This window comes from Mauremys reevesii, linkage group 13 (assembly GCF_016161935.1).
Source record: "Mauremys reevesii isolate NIE-2019 linkage group 13, ASM1616193v1, whole genome shotgun sequence".
NCBI classification, from domain to species: Eukaryota; Metazoa; Chordata; order Testudines; family Geoemydidae; genus Mauremys; species Mauremys reevesii.
The window spans coordinates 30,668,676-30,689,225 of NC_052635.1; the positions used below are offsets into that span (position 1 = coordinate 30,668,676).

A 20,550-nucleotide genomic window follows, 5' to 3' on the forward strand; every position below is an offset into this window, starting at 1 on the left:
TAGCAATTTGCGTAAGTTTGTGAAATGTCACGTAAGTACAGTACTCATAGAGGTTGGACTCTCCTAAATAAGAGGATTTGCCAAAGTGATACTAATTATAGGCATCTATGTTGGATTCAGAGAGACAACAGATGCTTTGCAGAGCTGAAATGATTCTGCAGGAGGATATGGATTATTAAATGACTATGTGATAAAGTCTAGTTGCTAGGAGCAACCCCCAACAAAGTTGCTATGGCTTACTTTTGATAGGAGGGAATGTGAAGTGGTTACCAGATAAATAAAATTTATTCTTTCCATTATTGTGGGCCAAAGTTTGCCTGATAGTAGAGGTACAGATGTCTGGGACTTTGACATAGAATCCTGGAACAATGCAGACAGGAGGGTATTAACCAGAAGTTACTCATTCTTCAGGAAAAAACACCCTCTGTCCTACACAGTCTCTCCTGCCTTCCTTCACCACTAGGACTTTCGGGTAGTGATCCTTAGGGTTGTGGTTTTCAAACTGCAGTACTGGGTCGCGGAATGGAAGGCACTGGGTCGCGGTGGCTCTGGTCAGCATCGTGGACCGGGCTGTTAAAAGTCCCATTGGTGGTGCTGCTTGGCTAAGGCAGGCTAGTTTCTACCTTCTCTGACACCATGCTGCACCTCGGAAGCGGCCAGCAGGTCCGGCTCCTAGGTGGGGGGGCCACGGAGCTCCACATGCTGTCCCCACCCCAAGCACCTGCTCTGCACTCCATCAGCCAATGGGAGCTGCGGGGGTTGGTGCCTGTAGGCGAGAGCTGCGTGGAGCCGTTTGCGCCCCTCCGCCTAGGAGCCGGACCTGCTGCTGCCCACTTCTGGGGTGCAGCACAGTGCCAGTACAGGCAGGAAGCCTCCCTTAGCACCCCTGCTGCGCCGCTGACCGGGAGCCGCCCGAGGTAAGCCCGTGCCCCAACCCCACGCCCCAATCCCTTGTCCCAGCTCTGAGCCCTTTTCTGCACCCCAAACCCTTCATCCCCAGCCCCATCCCAGAGCCTGCACCCCCAGCCCAGGACCCTGACCTCCTCCCGCACTCCAACCCTCTACCCCAGCCCTGAGGCCCCCCCAAACCCAGAGCCCCCTCCTGCACCCCAAACCCCTCATCCCTGTCCCCACCCCAGAGCCTGCACCCTGACCCCCTCCCACACCCCAACCCCCTGCCCCAGTCCAGAGCCCCCTTCCACACCCTAAACCACTCATTCCATGCCCCGCCCCGCAGCCCTCACTCCAGCCCTCTGCCCAGCCCTGGGCCCCTCCCACACCCCAAGCCCCTCCTCCCCAGCTCCGTTGGGTTGTGGGCATTAACAATTTTCTTCAACTGGGTCGCCAGAAAAAAAGTCTGAAACCCACTGCCTTAGGGTACCTTACAGTTACAGGTGACAGGTAGAAAGGTGTGATATCAGGAATATCACCATCCTCATCTCATTGCTTTTATGAATAATATGTTTATTACTAATGTTAGCAAATTTGGTGCAATCCCAGACTGTTCAGGTAATAGGTTCAAGGCCACTTACTCACCAGCTCAAGGTATTAAAGAAGGTGACTGCAAATCCTCAGCTGTAATGAGCATGTCAGTGCCAGCCCATTCCAAGTACTGCCAAACTGTGGCAGGGTGTGCTACCTCTTTAAGGAACGGTCTGAAGCTTACAGCCAGCATAGCATGGGTGCAATCAAGGAGCACCCTTCCCCACCCTGGGGCCTGGCCTATATAAACAGGAAAAGGAAGCTGAGTGGGAGAGGGGTATGGTTGTTATTAGAGGGTGTAGACAGTCAGGTCATAAACCTGGCTCCTAGATACTTTGTTTCTCTGACTGTAGGTTTGGTGGCTCTGAGCTAAGGGCCTTATGAAGAGGGTTAAGTGGCTCCTCACTTGACCCAGCACCCAAAGGAAAGGGAGAAAGCCTACCTCAGTCCCAAAACAATAAGAGAACTAGGGACTCTGCTAGCTGGGTTGGTTTGGGTGTATTCTTAAAGGGGACTTTTTCTTAGTTTGGTTTGGCTTCCCCCTTCTAGGATGCTGTGAACAACCCCAACTGTTCAAAAATCATAAGCCAGGCCCCATTCTGAGACTGGCACAAAAATCAGGGAATTTTTAAAAAACAATACATTAGAGTTTTGATTTGCCTTCTGGCTTTGAGCATTAAGGGTGACCTTTTCATGCTTTTCTCCACAACCATGAGGACTAGAAACTTATTCTTCTTTAAAAAATGAGACCTGAGAGTCTCACCTAATCATGTGTCCAGTGAGCAAGGGGCTTTCTTAAAAACACCAAATATTGTGAACCTCACAATTAAATTGTAAGCAGTGGTTACGCTACAGTCTATGGAAAGAACAATCCTTCCAGTTCATTTGCATGTATTCATTTATTATTTAGATGTTTCCTGCTTAGTTAATCAGTGAGAAATGGCATCTTGCAGAAAAAATAAAGGATAACAAAGAAGTGTATTGTCAGTTGTAGTTGAGATAAGAATTTCAGGTTTGCTTGCAAAAACTGTGAGCCATAGACTTTTTTTTATCAGTGTATGAGATGAATTTGAGCAACATTTGATAAGTATTTAATAAAGGTACCAAAGAGAATTAGTTATAAGTTCTTATTGCATGTGTAGCCTGAGCTATGCTCCATTTTTCTGTACAGATGACTGAAAAACATCAGACATTTTTTTCACCAGTTATCTATATACAGGGACATAGAGAAAAATTGTCAGCATATTTTGTCAAAAGGGGTCACCTTAATGAACAAAGAGTACTTACATTTCATATATACATAATAATGGTGTTTAAAGAAAGCATTCCAAAGAGCTTTACTCCATGGCTTTAAATGCACTGTACTCTGCTGGTTAACGAAGAGTCTGACTAGGATTATGCATATTCTTCAGTGAGCATTGCACACTTCTCAGCCAACCACAGGTCAGTTTCACCTTTGGCAGCTGTGCTCTGTCTGCAGGAGAGCCAAGTACCATCTGTTGTTCAGACTTTTGTTTCTGCACTACCAGGTGTGTATTTTGGTGGTGTGTGTGTGTGTGTGTGTGTGATAGGGAGGGGGATCAGATGATGATGACATTTAGGGAATGCAGCCCAAAATGTGGAAAAATATCGGTCCAGATCCTGTAGTCAGGGAGTCAGTGGGGATTTAGCTTGTGTAAGTGCTGAGTTAAGGGCGGAGAATTCAGCCCATAATTTCTCAGGAAGATGAAGAGTGGTTAAAGTAATGTGTATTAATGTTAACTTGACACAGGGAGGGAGAGTGAGATGATACTGTAATTTAAATCATCTACACCCCGCCCCCCATGCCCAAGTGGTACGCATCCTCATGTACAGAGGCACAAACTAATGCATATACAAACAACTCAAGCATACATATGCATTCCTAAAGATGTAACCACAGCCCAGCAGGTACAACATATACAGATACATGCACACAGCACCGTCTTTTTGTTCTGTGTTTGTCCAGTGCCTAGCTCAATGGGGTCCTGGTTCATGGCTGGGACTCCTAAGTGCCACAGTAATACAAATAATAATACTATTCATCCATGTACACCCCAGCTGGTACATATGCATGTGTACAGAAATACATCCAATTAAAATAGAAACCAATGTAATCGAAAGATTTAACAGTGTTTAAGAAACGTTGAGAGGCTGCAAACAGCTGACAAAATGTTATGAAATTTTAAATGTTTTTATTTTGCCTGTGTTTCTCTTATCCAAATTTAACCTTCCTGAACTGCAGCCATACCCAAGCTGTTTGGGCCTGATTCTGATCTCATTTACCCTAGTGTAAATCAGGTAAAACTCCACTGATGTTAGTGAAATTCGCCAGTGTAAAACTAGTGTGAGGTCAGAACAGGGCCCACTCCCTTTAAGAGATGCACTAATACAATCTATACAGCTAGATGAGCACATTTTTATTTTCAAATTCACAAATACAAAACTGAAATTGCCAGATCTTGTCTGGATTCATAATCTAAAACACAGCTCCGTTCTAGTTGCAGTTCACATTTGTCCACAGGATGAGGAAGTGTGTTGCCTCTGCAGATTTAAATAGAGGCCATTAGAGGGCATTTAAACTTCAGTTCTGAATAACCCTAAAAGTTTATCACTGTGAGAAAATAAAGCTCGGGCTGCCTGCAGAATAACTTTCCTCGGCTGCTCCTGCTGGAACAGCCCCTCTGTATTTGAAGATGGCCCTTTCCCAGCTTTGCGGTCCGTTTGCTGTTTTGCTGCCTTTGTTTTGGCCATGGACTTTAGGTTTTTGTGCTTGGATATTAGGTGGCACATCCAGAGCTTCGGAATGGGATCACCAGTGTGTGAATTCCTTGTTTGCCTGCTTGAAAGACATGCCAAGCCACTGGTATTGTAGACGGAATGCAGTGATGTTAAAGAGGATGCTTTCTGCTGGATAGGAGCTTCATTGTTACTTTCAGAGGGAAGTATTTTCAGAGGAGGGAAGGTGAATTAAAACTATCATAAGGAAGACTCCTGTTCTGATGTGCTGTTTGAATAATTTTCAGAGGAGGGAAGGTGAATTAAAACTATCATAAGGAAGACTCCTGTTCTGATGTGCTGTTTGAATATGTGCTGTTTATTTGTGGTGATAGCTGGATATAATGAGCTGACTGTATGTGAATAATAGAACTGTACAAATCAGAGATAAGAACTTATGGTATTAGGTGCCATCTAGTCCTTTCCCTGAAGGTCAGTACAGAATTGTTCCCTACAGTGTTTTTTCTGTTTGAGACAGTGAATGTCTTGACATTAGCTGGCAAATTAAAACAAAGCAGAGCAGTATGTGTGACATTTGGGTGAAGGAGCAGCATTTTTGATGCACCCCTCACTTGTGTGTGCACAAACCTTAATGTATACACGTATTAGGAGTTGGCTACAGGCATACTGGGCCTTTGAAAATCTGGCCAGTAAGAAATATATCAAGAAATCATCCCCAGAACTTGGAAAGAAGCATTCCCCTCCTTGCAGGCTGCATCTGGAGAAGTAGAAGGATTTGGGGTGGCCATACCCATTACTTGTTCTAACTTTTTGGTTTTTTATTCATACTTTAATATAGAGGTTCCCAAACTTTTTCTAGGAAACTGTGCCAAGTTAAGGGACTCCGAGTCATACTCTACCAGCAGGTAATGATCGCTTCCATTTGACTGTATCTACTCTAACCCCCATGGCGCTTGGCCTTCTTCATACTCCTGTCTCACAGTGATGAGCAGCCAACGCTCTATGGAAGACACACAACTGAACGGAAGGCAGGCCCAGCACAGAGACTCATCCCAAGATAGAGAGGGGATCCTTGAGTACCAATTGCAAAGGCTTGAAGCACCAGTGCTGCTGTGGGAAGGTATTCACTGCTTTAGAGCACGCATCCGGGATAATCCGAGCCAGACATCCCCATGGGCAATGCTGATAGCCGGGCGTTCCATATGGGACCCTAATACAGACAGAGGAGAGGCTGAGATCCGCTAACCTTTAATAATGCTTTTAAATCCATGTACAGGGAATTGCACTCTCAGGGCCTGATCCAAAGCCCACTGACATCAATGGGAGTCTGTCCATCGACTTCAGTGAGCCTTGGAGCCAGCCCGGAGCGCCGAGCACATTTGTATCTGAGGAGCCAGCCTTACTGTACCCTCCTTGCCTCCCCTACTGCAGTGACTGCTCCATTTGAGCATTTCCTGGGGGATCCCGGCACTCCTAAGAGATCGCCTCACGCAGGGGGTAGCCAGAACCTGCCTGAGAGTGACAGCCCCAGGCTCCACATGCATAGCTAACCCCAGAATAACCCCATTGCTTAATTCTGAATGATAAAAACCTACTTGGAAAAGCAGCGACAGCCTGGCGTGCTGGGGCATTATAATGACTCTCCCGCAGAGGAGATCATGCATGATCCCATGAGTGACTGTACCCACACAGCATCGTTTGCAAGGGACGTACTACAACAGCGGTCACCAGCTGGCAATAAGCTTACATTGCCACTGCACAGTTTAAAATACATGTGGCAGGATTTCCCCACATTGTCTAGAGAAACCGAGCAAGGCACGAGCAAGGGGGCAGGGATCTTGTTCCAGATTCTTCATCCTCCTTTGCAGCTGCAGTCAGTCAGTTCTTCCCTAGCTTAATTGGGGGTAGAACACTCGTTTCTGCTGCAACCATAGCGACCTGGGCTTGGGTCAATCTGGCTGCTGGGATGAAGTCTTGACTCCAAAATCTGAACGGTGTGGGAGGGGCTACAAACGACCTCTTCTTGCCCTCTGGAAAGACAGAGCAGACAGCGTAACTTTTCTCTTACCCACTGACACTGTGCAGCCAACCCGGAGACTAAAGCATCTTAGAATTGTTTCTCTAGTGTCACTAACAGTGACATGTCTCTCAACCCTGAATGCGAATGACCTGTGCAGCGAGAGAGGAATCTCTCATGGCATTCTAACCGGACATGACTGCTGTGCTTTAAGGCAACTTCAGTGCCACCACAGATTAGCTGAGTTTCTTACCCTGCAATCAGTCCGGGAGTTGGAATACTATTTTCTTCAAAGGCAGATGATGTCTGGGATGGCACCTGCCCTCTGGCCCATTGATACTGGTTAGTAACTATGCCTAGAGTCAGGCTTCACCATCCCCGCCATATGTGTGTCAGAACTAACTCCATTTAACACAGGCAGATAGACTTACACTTGCTCCAGGCTGTTGTCTGCCTTTTCTTTCTATACCCACCAAATGAAAAGCAGGCACCAGTCTGAGCATTTGCCCCTCTAACTACTTGATTTGTGTTTGCAATGCAATTGCACACATAGAAGTGGGGGTGCAAATTCCTCCCACAAAGGGAGAGAGCCCTTTTGGAAATCTGGCCCACAAAATGTAAAGAGAAGTCAACCGGGGTGGAGCGGGAGGGTTATACACCATTAAGTCTATGTAAGGGCTTTTCTAAACACAAAAGTTGTACTGCTTTAGCTATACTGCTCCCCCAGTGTGGATGCACCTATATCACTATAAAGGTGCTATATACTGGGATAGCCACGCCCATTTAGGAAGGGGAATATGTTCTTCTGCTGTAAGGCATCTTTATATTGATATAGGGGTTGCAGCAGTAGAACTATACTATACTCCTGATTATACGAATAGCATGGAGGACATGGATTTTATTCAGATAATCGGGAGTTCGGCTAATTCACAGAGCAGGAGCCATTCAGCAGCAAGAAGGCCTCTGCAGCAGCCGGTAGCTCCTCCTCCTCCTTACTGTCCTGTTCTGCAGGGGGGGTGCGTTTCTGCTCTGCCCTACTCATTCCCAGGGCTGCAGGACTGCAGAGGGCTCCCTGTGATCCCTGGGGGCAGAGGGAGGCTATGGTCCTGGGGAGGCAGAGCACAGACACCCAGCCAGGCCTGTGCCCTGCCCCACCAGGACTGCAGCCTCCCTTGCGCCTGCAGGTATTGGGCACCACCAGCCCCGCAGCAGCACAGGGTGCCCTCTGCCGTCCTGCTGGCACAGGAGAGAATGAGTAGGGCCATGAGGGGAGGGCTGCAGAGGGCTCCCTGCGCTGCCACAGGAGCCATTCAACAGCAGGGCAGCCTCCCATGGGGCCAGGGGCTTGTGCTCCTCTTCCTCATCACAGTCCTGGCCAGGAGGTCTCTGGTGTATTATCCAAACCTCCGCATTATCCAGATCCCTTCCTTGTTCCCCACCGTGCAGAGGGCATGTACGTCAGTGGTTCTCAACCTGGGGTACATGTACCACTGGGGGTCCGCAGAGGTCTTCCAGGGGGCACATCAGCTCATCTAGATATTTGCCTAGTTTTACAACATACATAAAAAGCTCTAGCGAAGTATGAACAAACTAAAATTTCATACAGACAATGACTTCTTTATACGGCTCTATATCCCATACACAAATGTAAGTACAAGATTTATATTCCACTTGATTTATTTTATAATTATATGGTAAAAATGAGGAAATCAGCAATTTTTCAGCAATCGTGTGCTGGGACACATTTGTATTTTTATGTCTGGTTTGGTAAGCAAGTAGTTTTTAAATGAGGTGAAACCTGGGGATACGTGAGACAAATCAGCCTCCTGAAAGGGGTCCAGTACTCTGGAAAGGTTGAGAGCCACTGATGTAGGTCATGCTGGGGGACAAGGAAGGAATTCAGATAATTCAGAGGTTTGGCTAATAGGATTTTGGATAAACAGCAGTTTACTGTATATTGGTTAAAAAAAAAAAAAAGTCACCTCACCCCCAACTGATTTAGTTAGACCAGTACAAAAATCATCGGGTAGACCAGTCCTTAGTGTGAAGGTAACTTACCCTGTAGGATGGTGACAGCTAATGCTACACACAAGCGGTGTTAAAAGGTGCCTGATAAAGAAGGGAAGGCCCACAATGCCACATTAGTTTGACACTTCAAACTGCCAAGTGAACGTCACAGACATTCTTTAAGGGGTTCATAGTTTAATAAAAACCTCTGTTATTCCTGGGATCAAACTGGCTTTGGCTCAGTCCCGATTTGATGTAGATGACACTGATAGTAAGGGGAAAACATCAGGGGACCGGGGGAGTTGTGAATGCACCTTCTGTCAGAGGGTATGTCCAGGCTTTGCCAATTCCATTAGCAGTCGCTGGGTCATGTTGGACCCATCACTGCTCTTGGAGTCTCATAGATAGTGGGGCAAAAACTCAAGTTTGCACCACTCCATTTAGTCTCAGGTTTGGATTTTCTAGCTGCAGTTTGTGCCTGCAAAAAGGAGAAAGCCTTTCTGAGAAGCTCACCCTGGCACACAGCTAGCTGGTGAGTGGTGTGTGTGTACACAGGCGGCTAAGAGAGTTACTGTGGTCCTTACATCAGTGTGGTGGTTGGAATTTCCTTGTTCTATAAAATCCGCTGCCAACTACAGACCTGCTAGCAGTGTTTTGCTGGCTGAAGCCAACACTTACTGTATTAGATGTTCCTGGGAGAGCCTGGCAGGGTCTGACCATGCACAAACGTTGGTGAGTTTCGAGCCTGCAGTACCGATTCTGGTTTGACACCCGTGTCGAAATCCCCATGCCACAGGTTGCAGAGCAGGCACTCCACTCTGTGCTCCATTCTTCACAGAAGTAGGATAAGCTTGCTGATGCAGCCCCAGGCGGCCTAAGCACTGGACAAGGAAGAGGTATGGAAAGAAACTTTTAAGCCACACACAAATGTACTTTTCTCTTGGCCAGTGGTACGAATCCAGCCCAGGCTGGTAATGACCAAGGAGTGCCTGCAGCCTGTGAAAGGAATTGGGGGTGGGGTTTCTCCTTTTGAAGTCCAGAAGTTGATGAGTGAATGGGCCATGTAGGCTGATCTGTCATCTCACCCTTAGAGGGCTCCCTCCAGAACAAAGAGAAGGCATTTTTAGGTACTGTTGCTTAGTTGTTCACTGTTGCAGGTTACACAATGTAAGGAACCCAATTGCAAGAACAGATTCCATTTGGTTTAACCCTTTCAGTGATGAACGTACCTTCCAGGGCTGCTACTTTACCTAGGACTTTACCTGGCTTGGCATCCTGAAGGAAGTGAGTATCTTGCCTCTCACAGATCCATTCCTGACAGCACTTCCCTGGGACCTCCACACGCCTCGGATGGGGACAGTCTGGAGTGGGAAGGCGGACATCCTCGCTGCAGAGGGGTACACAGGTGAAGCCTCCGTCTGAGCAGCGGCACCGGATCTTACAGCTGGGCTGGAACACCGCACCGTCTCGATAGACCTTTCCATTCACCTCGCAGCTGTCGTCTTCCTCCTCAACTGCAACCAACATCCAGAGTAACCCAACCTGGTATGAGGAGCTCAGCAGAGCAACCAATCAAACGCAGAGAGAAGGACTCAGGTGCCACTGAGGGCAAACATACAATAATTACAAAGGGGAATCGGTCATTTGTGGGCTCAACTTAGGGCCTGGGCCAAAGCCCATTGAAACCAGAGTGTCTTTCCATTAACTCCAAAGGGCTTTGCATCTGGCCCAGAGTGGCCAGGTGAAGGAGGTAACTGACCAGATTAGCCAGGTGGTTGGCTTTGCCGGGGCTATGATAAGCTACAGTGTCTATCTGCTGAGCGCCTCATACCAGCTATTGAGTTTTTCTCCTGGCTCGGGGTGGTGATTACAATGGAAGTGCCTGGACAAAGAGAAGTAGCTGAATGCTCTCTGTGGTCCACCGGGCATGCCTATGGCACCGGGTACAAATGTTAAATAAGAATAGAGCTGGTCTAATAGTGACATAATTTATTTTCAAATAAATCTTTTAGTGCGAAGAATTCCTGGATTAATTATTTAAAGAATATGATTTGTCCCTCTGCAGAGCTGGTGAGAGAATGAAAACAATGACGTGTGCTTAATTCTGAGACAAATGCCAAAATGTGTCAGAGAATTTATTCACGATGAATCATTGGACCAGCACTAACTAATAAATAAATAATAACCGTCAGTGTGTAGCACATTCCACGAGGACACTCCAAGTCCAGCCTTCTCAGTAGTCTCAGCTACTAGGTGGTAGCAGCCAGCCACTGGGGCAGCTCACCAGGATCCCTCATCAGGGGCTGAGCTCGTTCTGTGTGCATCCATCCCATTTCCTCTGCTGAGCCTGGAACCTGGACCCTCAAGGGCCACAGGCAGCAGCTCTTGTAGGGGATTCCTCACTGGAGCAAGACAACAGGAGTCTTGCTGCGTTTTTCTTGAGTGGGAGTCACTCGCAATATGAATGTAAAGCTCTCAGGCTGCTGCCTCCCTGTCCTGGGTGGAGTCAGAACCCCAAAGACTTCCTCTTGGGGCAAGTCTACAGTACAAAATTAAGTTGGCCTAAGTTACATCAATGTACAACCACTGCAATAATTGAATCGCTTTTGCATGTCCACACTTCACTCCTTGTGTTGGTGGTATGTGTCCTCACCAGGAGCACTTGTGCCCCTTTAACTGTCAGTGTGAGGCATTGTGGGACGGCTTCTGAAGGCCGCGACAGTTGATGTAAGCAACACAGTGTTACACTGACAGCGTGTCAACCTAACTACATTGACCTAAGTGCTACACCTCTCACAGGGGAGGAGTTAGTAAGTTGGTGTCGTGGGCGAGTTACATCGGTGAGAGCGACATTTTAGGGTAGACACTTACAGAGTTAGGTCAATGTAAGGCAGCTTACATTGACCTAAATTTGTAGTGTAGTGTAAACTAGGCCTTGAACGTGGTGCTGGCTGTGCCAGCTTCCCCTGGATGGAAAGTACTTTTGAGGAGCAGCAGCCACGTGGTTCCATAGCCCATGTGCTTTGAAGGTCTCATTTGAGAAGACAGAAGGGGAGCAGATATACGATGGGACCCTATTCTCACTGCCTGCTGTCTGGTGTGTCATCGGCAGGAGAAATGTACCCTGGCAGAGATGTACCCTCTGTGGGATCGTAGGAAGCTGTGTTCTTGCCTGAGAGAGTCCTGAAGGGATAAACTAAGATTGAACTGGACTGAAGAGTATCAGGCCACTGAGAGAGTGACTGAAGAGTGTGTCTGGGTGTGTGAGAGAGAGTGACAGACAGAAAGAGGGAGAGAGAAGAGCTTCTCAATAGAGGCTATTGCTTCTCCTCCATAGGGGTCCCATCCTCCTTCCCAACCTTCTCGCCTACTTCCTTGTGAATTGCTCAGAGAAGAGGTTCATCAGCCTGCAAGAGAACACTGACTCTTTACTTTGCAAATGTCCTTCATGTCTGCACAGTTTTAGGGCTGCGACAGCCCCACCACCCGCTAGCACAGCACAGAGCCCAGTGGTATGGGAGCTTAGGTACTATGGTATTGAGCATCCCAGATTCCCAGACATACCTAAAAAAGACAGGTAGGTCCTCCAAACTAGCAGCAACTACCATTTCTTGGGAACCCCCTGAAGGAAGTGATTCGTTGCCCATTAGCTCTTCTAACCAGGGGAAGGTTTGATGTTTGTTCAGCTCACATCCCTGCCAGCTGATCTGAGCTCTCTGAGGAGGACAGAAACTCAAGGAGTGTATTTGAGTTTGTTTACGCTCCTGCCTGCTAACATGAGAACTCCAGAGAGAACAGAAGTTGATGACGTGGCATAAAACTCAGTCCACGTTCTGTGTCTGTTACCTGCGCTGAGGTCAGAGCCTTTGTTTAACAGACCTGGTTGGGGGATTAAATGTCGGGTCTGGGGTTCCTTATAAGCATGTTCCAGATACATTTCAGCTCAGTTGTTTTCTTTGCTAGCTCTGTGGGTTGGTTGATACTGGCGACATTTCCGTCAAAATTCTAACCGGCTTTGAAACCAGGTCAGCAAAACCATCTTACAAACTGGTTTGAGCCACAGCACAGAGCAGACACCAGGCGTCCAGAACCACTTCTTATTAACCACTCCTCTGAGAGCGGGTTAGGCTGCCTGGTCTGGCTGCAGCTCCCAACAGTTTTAGGATGGGACTTGGGGGAGCCATTCTCCCGGTGTCAGCCAGGCCTTAATGAAAAGAGTAAGAGGGATGTGCTCACAGTTGCAGGTTCCTCCTCTCCCCAGGTGGTCATCACTGTAATCACAGATGAGGCCCTGGCTCCGATCACACACATTGAGGTAATTGCAGGGCTCTCCCAGCCGTCGCGCGCAGATCCTGCAGCAGCCACATCCATCCAGAACCAGAGGGGCGCCGGGAGGGCAGCGGGGTGGGATCCAGGGGCAGTAGCATGGTGTCCGGCAGAGCTGAGTACAGACCTGCAGAGGCAAAACCAGAAGTGCTCACAAAGGGTTTTTCCTCAGCTTGATGCTGCAGCCTTACAGTGACCCTCAGGCTTGCTGGGGGGTTAGTTTCATGGGGGTCAGGGTTTTGTTCCCAGCATGACTCAGGAGACTCTGCATTCCACAGAGAGACTTCAAGATAGATCTGAAAACAACTGTTCCTCTTGGGCTTGATACCACAAGATTCTGAGCCTCTTCAGCCCCCACAGAAACCAATGAGAATCAAGGATGTTCAGCACCACACCAGATTAAGCCCTGGATTAGAAGTTACTCAGAATGAATTGCGGGGGGCACCCTATGTACTGGTCCAGTTTTGATTTAACAAACCAATGAGAATTGGTCTTACTGGAAGACCAGTAAGACCAATTGGAACTCTTTATTTCCTCCAATACCTGAGTCTCCCTCTCTCTCCCCCTAACCTTAATGATTAAGCTTTGCAGGGAGGCCTGGGGAAAGTCACATAACGGCTTTGTGCCTCAGTTTCCCCTTTGGTAAAATGAGGTTGATAACACTGACCTGCCCTGGAACTGGGGTTTGAGTTAATTATTTTTTACACAGTACTTTGTAAAGTACTAGGTAAGCATTAAGTATTGTTACCATTTTGGTATTTTAACGGGAGTTTAGCCTGAGAACAGGCGGTAAGGCCTGAATAGAAACTGAATCACAGCCTCGGGACTTGGCTCAACAGCAATTATATACACCGGCACAGTGTGGTGGTGCAAAAAATGATGCAGGTATTAGACAATAGCTCCTAAGTGTGTTACATTGTTAATAGGCTGTGCCAGGCTGTACTTTTGTGTAATTTTGTGGAGCAGTTAAAATGTGAGTTATTGAACACAGTAGTACATTGCAACAGTAGTACATTGCCTACAGGCATGACATCGTATCAGAGCAGTGGGACATCTTCCCATAGTCTATGGGTACCCAAAATGAGGCTTGTTTAATCAAATGAGTGTCACTACTTCTCGCTTTGGCCCACAGTGTGGCCTTAGTGATACTCTGAGCCCCAGCTGCTGCGGCTTCTGCACCAATTTGGCCAGTTGTGCAAGTGGCACACTTGGCTGAAATTTTCAAACAATGGGAGCTTAGTTGCGCTTGGAAAATAGAGCTGCTCAGATCGAATGGATAATTGCTTTGGAAAGTTTGTGCACAAATGCCTGTTTGCATGGACAATCAGCTGATTTGCAGTGCAGTGATCTGCAGGAGTTTAGGTAGGTAGAAAGATATAAATATTGATTATCCACTCTGCATGCACAATTACCTGTGTGCAAATATATTTTGCAGACACAGAAAGGGCCCTGTTTACAAATCGGGCTCTGAATATTGATATGTTATCACAGAAAAAATATCAGTAGCTTTCCATTGTATTTTTCAAGTGAATTCATTGCTGGTGAAAGATGCTGGATTGATAGCCCTTGTGTACAACATGAACAGCAGCAGAGTAAATTTCCTATGAACGCACACTGCCCCTACCAATGTGCCATGCATTCTTGCCTACTAAATGAAGCCAGAGCAGAGTTCAGTCTCCATGCTGATTCAGACCTTGGCTTCTCTGCTGAGACTGACAATGAGGGGAGCAATCTGTGGATTCCACTGGAATGTTCATATTAATTCCCATCTTCCTTTCCCTCTTTTATTAGCAGCATGTCTCATAGCAACACACACCCATTCTGCAACCTATACCTGGACAGAATGGATCTTGGTGCTGCTGTTTATTTTCCTCATCGGCATCAGTGCAACTCACATGATGATCCTTTATCTCCCTGTGGTAACTTCAGTGGCAGGCACGAGAGTCAAATGTATCCAAGATAACTAGCACAATCCCCTCTTTAATACACTTTTATTATTGAATTATGCTATTACTGAGACAAAAAGTGTAGTGGGATTTAGAGGAATAAGCTTAGGTACAATAGCTACAGTTACACTGGCTAGGATGAAATAACAAGGGCTATCAATCATCATTCTTCAGGAAATAAGTTGAGAGCTACAAGGGTCAGGAAGAAATTTTTTCTTCATGTACGGCTTTGGCCAGATGTATCTTTATAATGGGTTTTCATCTGCCTACGAAATATCTACTATGGGCCACTATTGGGGAAGAGTATAAACAGACGATTGATCTGATCTGGTTCCATTAATCCTGTTTTCCTCTGTTCCTTTGTAGTTAGCTTGTCCTTAGATGACAATTTGTCCTAATGATTATAGGCCACATGTATGCAGGTTAAAATTCAAACAGGCATCACATTGCAATGATTTCATTGCTTGTGATGTGTACAACTTAAGGAACTCAAGCATCATTTCAAAAAAATTGCAACTGAAAAATTCAAAAGTTTTAAAATTTCCTGCTCTTTGCAAAGGGAATTGTTTCACACAGCACTTCAGATCCAGGGGAAAAAGTTTTAGAGCAACCAAAATCCTGTAGGAGGCATCAGCTGTACATGTGCTTCACTGCATCTTGGGAGTGAAAACTGGACAATCATTGAGTAATCCTGAAAAAGCAGTGCCGGCTGCTTGGTTCGCTGTCCCTAGAGGCTTCAGTGCAGGACAATGAATCTGGAGAAGTAGGTCTATAAACCATTACTACAATTGTCTGCAGGTAGCAGGTATGCATGCCAGAGCCTTGGACACAATTAATAATGAAGATGGGTCATGCATATAGGTCCAAATTTACCTTTGTTGTCATTCCTTTGCCTTTAGTGGAATTACACTAGAGATCCATTTGGCTCATTAATTTTAAATCATTACTACTTAATTCAGCATTTCCTGATAGTCATGAACCCCCTGCCTCTACCTGCAAGGGGTTGCATGAATATGATACATTCTGCAGCGTGCATACAAATAAACATGGTAAGATCTTTGAATTGTTGCAGTTACATAGCTGGTTTCTATTGGTTACAGGTTGCTTTGTAAGTAAGAACCAAAAGCTTCCTTGACTAAGAATAAAGCCCCCAGCTTCCTTACCTTGGAAAGGATGCAGAGAAGAGAGAAGAAGAGAAGCTGCTTTTCCAGTTGGCGTCTCATGCTGCCTTACTCTCTGGCACTCCAGCACATCAGTCCCCAGGCACTTTGGAGGCAGCAATGTGTTTGCAGTTTTAAAAGTCTCGGAGTAAGGTCCTGCTGGTGTTTATACTCTTCCCTGCTCTGATGTCACTCACAGGCTCCAATATAAACATGAGTAGGTTTGGACAAGCATCAAGATTTTTTTTTTTCCAAACCCACATTCCAGCTGACATTTCCACTCACCTCAAGGTGAGAATGTGCAGCCCATTGAGAAAGCAAAGAGAAGGGAGATTCTCCCATGGGCTTGGAGAAGCAGCAGAAGAGGGAAGAATAGGCTGTACTAGAATGCAGGAAAGTGTGCACAGCTCTGAGAGATTGCAGTAGGGAATGGCAAAGTGGCCATAGCTGAGGTTGGGATGAAAGCTCCATGCTTAGTTACTATTTCCTGCTGTTTCAAACTCAACACGAATAGAACCTATTTGTTTACTGAACTATTTCCCTGCGGATTTTGAATTTCTAGCTTGCAGGACTTGTTTATCCCTGGATTTGTACAGTCAAAGTGATTCCACTTTTTATAAACCTTTTTCTGGAATATCTGCCCCATTTTCTCATTTCCTGCCAGTGGAAAATCAGCATACACAGATAATTTGGCATCCCCTCCAAACTCCTGATCAGGACATTGGAACAACCAAAGAGGAGCCTGCCTCAGGGAATCCATCCTAGTTTTACACTGAGCCCACATGCTGGGACAGGACTTTGAAAGTGGAGAGAGTCAGGTTGCTGTGTGGTTACTCATGCAGTACAGCTATCTCAGGGTTATGTACCTCACTCACTATGGAAGTTCAGTGAGTTGCTTTAGGCTCCCAGAAACTGAGGACACAAAGTTTGCAAGGTGAGCTTCTCTCACTAATTTCAGGTTTATCTCCTCTAAGTCCAGGTGTTGCATTAAGCTGGAGAACTGGTTTGTTGCAGTGGCTCACCACGCCGTTGCATGGAGCTTCTGTTGCTGAGAGAGAATATTTAAAGGGTGTGTTCAGTTTTTACTACATGCAGGGGTGTTTGTGTCTGCAAAGGGAAGGTACAAGGGGCAGCTGAGGGACTAAAATCTGGCCCTCACAGTAGTATTGACAATCCCTAATGTTGAAAAATAATGAGGCAGGCCCTAAAAAAATCATGAGATTTTTAAGCCAAAGTTTTGGGTGCTTTTTATTTGCCTTCTGGTGTTAAAGCATTTGGGAGGTGGGGGTCACAGTCTCAAGGTTTTCTCCAGAACCACAAGAGCTAGACACTTACTTAAAAAAAAGAAAAGAAAAAAGAAAGAAAGCTGAAATTCATGAGTCCAGGAAGTGGGGCTTTAAGAAAAATCCCAGCTATCTCAAAACTTGGGATAAAATCATGAGATTTGGCAACACTGGGGGAGGGGGGTACCGTGTTCCCTTTTGCCACCTCTAACAGGACCTTGCATAGAGGGATGGGTATGATGGCATTTTCTCCACAATCCAAAGGGGAGGGCACAGTACCAGGGCTGGATTAAGGCAACCTGCCATAGATACACCATGACACCGAGTCCCTGTTGCTCTAACCACATAGTTCCACTACTGCCCCATTGACCCCACTGAGGACCATCCAGGGGTCATACATTGCCCTCAGTCTGACATGACTGCTAGTAGGGGACATCTCCTAAAGTCTGTATCCTACCTTTGATTGAGGAACACTGGTACAGCAGGGTTAAGAAAGGATTCCCCTCCTCCCCTCCATTGTATTCTGGGGTTTGGTTTGGTTTTGTTGTCTCCTTCCTCTGAAGCACCACAGATGGCCACAGCTGGAGATGGGACACTGGATGGGGTGGGCCGGTGCTCTGAGGTGGTACAGAGAAGTCTCTCTCTCAGGTGCTGGCTGGCTGGTTCTTGCTCACGTTCTCAGAGTCTAACCCAGTGGTCTCCAAACCTTTTTGATTGTGCATCCCATCAGTAAAAAATTTTTGAGCATGCAACCCCCCAATATATGTATATTTATGTATAAATTATATACATGTACTACTGTACTAATATATTATGCACATTATAAAACATACACAAAAATAGAAATTAAAAAAGGATGAGATAAAGATGCAAAACAATATTTTAAAAATAATTTTTTATTTTATTTATTAACGACACAAACCCCCTTTTTGCTCTCACAAAAAAATTATTATTAATAATATTTTTAGTGAGAGCAATGTGATTGAATATGCTTCATTCTTTCTGAAAATCTTGGTTTAACACTTTGTGATACAGCGATTTGAAGGTCTGCATTTAGGTTTAGGGTGCCGGAGGATGCGAGCACAGGCTGGAGGACTCAGGAGGAGCAGGGGCAGCTGCGCAGCCAGCGGCTGGAGAGAAGCAGCATTTTCCCCTTCACAGCTCTGCTTCTCTCCAGCCAGCTTTGAAGGGGAAAGTGCCGCTTCTTTCCCGCCGCTGGCTGCACGGCTGCCCCTGCTCCTCCAGGGGCCAGAGGACTCAGGGCCGCATTCCGAAAGGGGCTTTAGAGCTGCAGGCCAGGGCCCCGGGCCCCCCTTAGCCCAGGGCCCTGCAGCCCCTAAAGCCCCTGCGCTCTGGGTGGCCCTGCCTGGCCGGGGGTGGGGGGAAGCTTCCCCGCTCGCTCTCTCCCTCCTCCGGCCGCCCCTTTCTTTTTTTTTTTCCTCCGGCAACACTCCTCCCGTCGCACCCCCCAATGGATCGTCTTGCGCACCCCCTGGGGTGTGCGCACCCCACTTTGGAGACCACTGGTCTAACCGACCACCGTATGTGGGGCTGGGAAGGAATTTCCCCCCAGGTCAGACTGGCAGTGAGTTTGGGGGATTTTCGGTTTCCTCTGCAGTATGGGGTGCAGGTCACTTGCCAGGATTATCTGGGTGTATTTCACCTAATAAATTCCCTGCCATTGCACAGGCATCGGACACTAGTGCACCTTGGTTCCTCCTATTCTTCTGAGGGCTGTGATATTTTAGTTGTTGGGTTTAGTGGGCAGGTGCTGGGTGGTGTTGGGGTCCTGTGATACACAGACTGAATGATCTGGCCGTCCCTTCTAGCCTCAAGCTCTGTGACTCTAATTCCAGTGTGGGCTGCAGGTGTTTACTTCTAGGTATGCCCTGTATTCCAGTCATGTTATGGAGCTGGTGAGATTCCCCCTAGCTCTGCGCCTGATGGAAACCACTGGAACCTTTATTTGTATGTCTTTGGATCAGTGTTTACTCTAAAGTGAAGTAGAGGACTAAAATGACAATTAGCAGGAAAAAGTCATTGTTCTTTATTTTCCTGGGTGCAAACTGTCAAAGCCCTCATGTCACTGAGATTGCCTGAAAAGGAAGAGAAAAATACAAGAAACGTTTGTCACTGTAACATCAGTCGTCGATCCTCTCTCTTTGCTATAGAAGCCTTCTGCATTCCTTGGTACTTGAAAGCAGATGCTACAAAGAATACACAAACAAACACCACCAGGAACATATCTGTTCTTTAAAACTTAGAGCAGGAATGGAGTGAGTGGATCAAGAAAAGATTTAGACATTTTCAGTTACCAGCTTGATTCTCCACCTTCTTATTACCCAGCTGTCTGTGGTAGTCCAATGTTCTAGCTCAGCAAAGCATTAATTGTAAGCAATGTGTTAATGAGACCGTGTCCTCTGTGCAGATATGAACCCACTTCCCAAAGGCTGCTGTAAAATGGTACAGAACAGAGGGCAGGAATTCCCATTATTCTGGGCAAAACCAATAGCCTCTCCACTTCAGGATAGGATGCATCAGACAATCAGAGTCGCTTTCTCAAATCCGTTATCACTCAGAGACGCGTTTTTCAAGTGAACTGGGCAGGCTGGGTTGAAGACCACATAGTGTCCAGTAGAGGCTTGGGCTGCACTTGTTCCAGTTATTCTTTATCTCCTTACAAGCAGCCGGGTTCCTTGGTGGAGCAAGGATGCTGCTCCATTAGCACCCTTCAGTAGAAGCTTGCAGTAAAAAGGCTTTAGCCAATCAAGCCAGCGTTCCACCTTGTCTCCTGTTTCTAGCTGTCTGGAGGGAGCAGTTCTGGTGAAGCCTCAAAAGCTTCCAGGAAAGCAACATGCTGTGGGCTGGAAGCTATGCTGCACTGAGCATCACAGGGCCCCAGGCAGGCAGCTGGAAATGGCAGTGGAAGGAGGACCCCACATCAATTACTCCCTGAGAGTTGCCGGAAGGTTGGTCTGCTCCTGGCTCAGGTGCAGTGAGTTAATTAATTATTCCCGTCTCTCTGTTCGTTATTGGGGAGGCTGATAAGTGGCAACAAGTCCAGCTGCAATGGAGAAATTAAGTTGTAGCTGCGTTAATGGAAATGCGATCTCTGCAGTACCTCTCTTCAATTAACAGCTTCAAGAGCAACTCCTTACAATGAATCCATTAGCAGTCTGCACAAAGCCTCTGGATTTCTGACAGGGCAAAAGAGAGCTCCTGCCACGGTATGCTAGAACAGGCTGGGGAGCCAGTGAAGCTCCCGCTCCACGCATCTTCACCGTGCCACAGAGCGTAGACTGGCTATGATGCCAACAGAAGGAGGGGGAGCCTGCCCTTGTCTGTGGTAGATTTACGATCCTCTCCTGGATCAAGCATGGCCCACCTCATAGAAATCAGCCCAAGCCCATGTTCCGTGTATCGCTGTGAATGAGGAAATAGCTGTACTGTGCACAGGCGAGCTGCTGCCAGTAATACAGGCCTGGGAGCCAAGCACCCCAGCACACACTCTGGACGTTAGTGATCATTGCTACCTGCCTGGGTAGGGTGTTGTTGCTACAAAGGGAGGAAGG

At 46.9% G+C, this 20,550-nt stretch overlaps 1 protein-coding gene across 1 annotated transcript; it reads right to left on the minus strand.

Moving 5' to 3' along the window:
- Positions 1-6,071: 6,071 nt before the first annotated feature.
- CCN5 (cellular communication network factor 5) lies at positions 6,072-15,816 on the minus strand. The gene is made up of 5 exons (XM_039497688.1): positions 15,699-15,816; positions 12,500-12,716; positions 9,526-9,777; positions 8,942-9,144; positions 6,072-6,269 (listed from the first exon to the last, which is right to left on the minus strand). Exons 1-5 carry the CDS (start codon positions 15,756-15,758, stop codon positions 6,246-6,248), a joined length of 756 nt encoding a protein of 251 aa, XP_039353622.1. The 5' UTR covers positions 15,759-15,816; the 3' UTR covers positions 6,072-6,245.
- Positions 15,817-20,550: the final 4,734 nt, after the last annotated feature.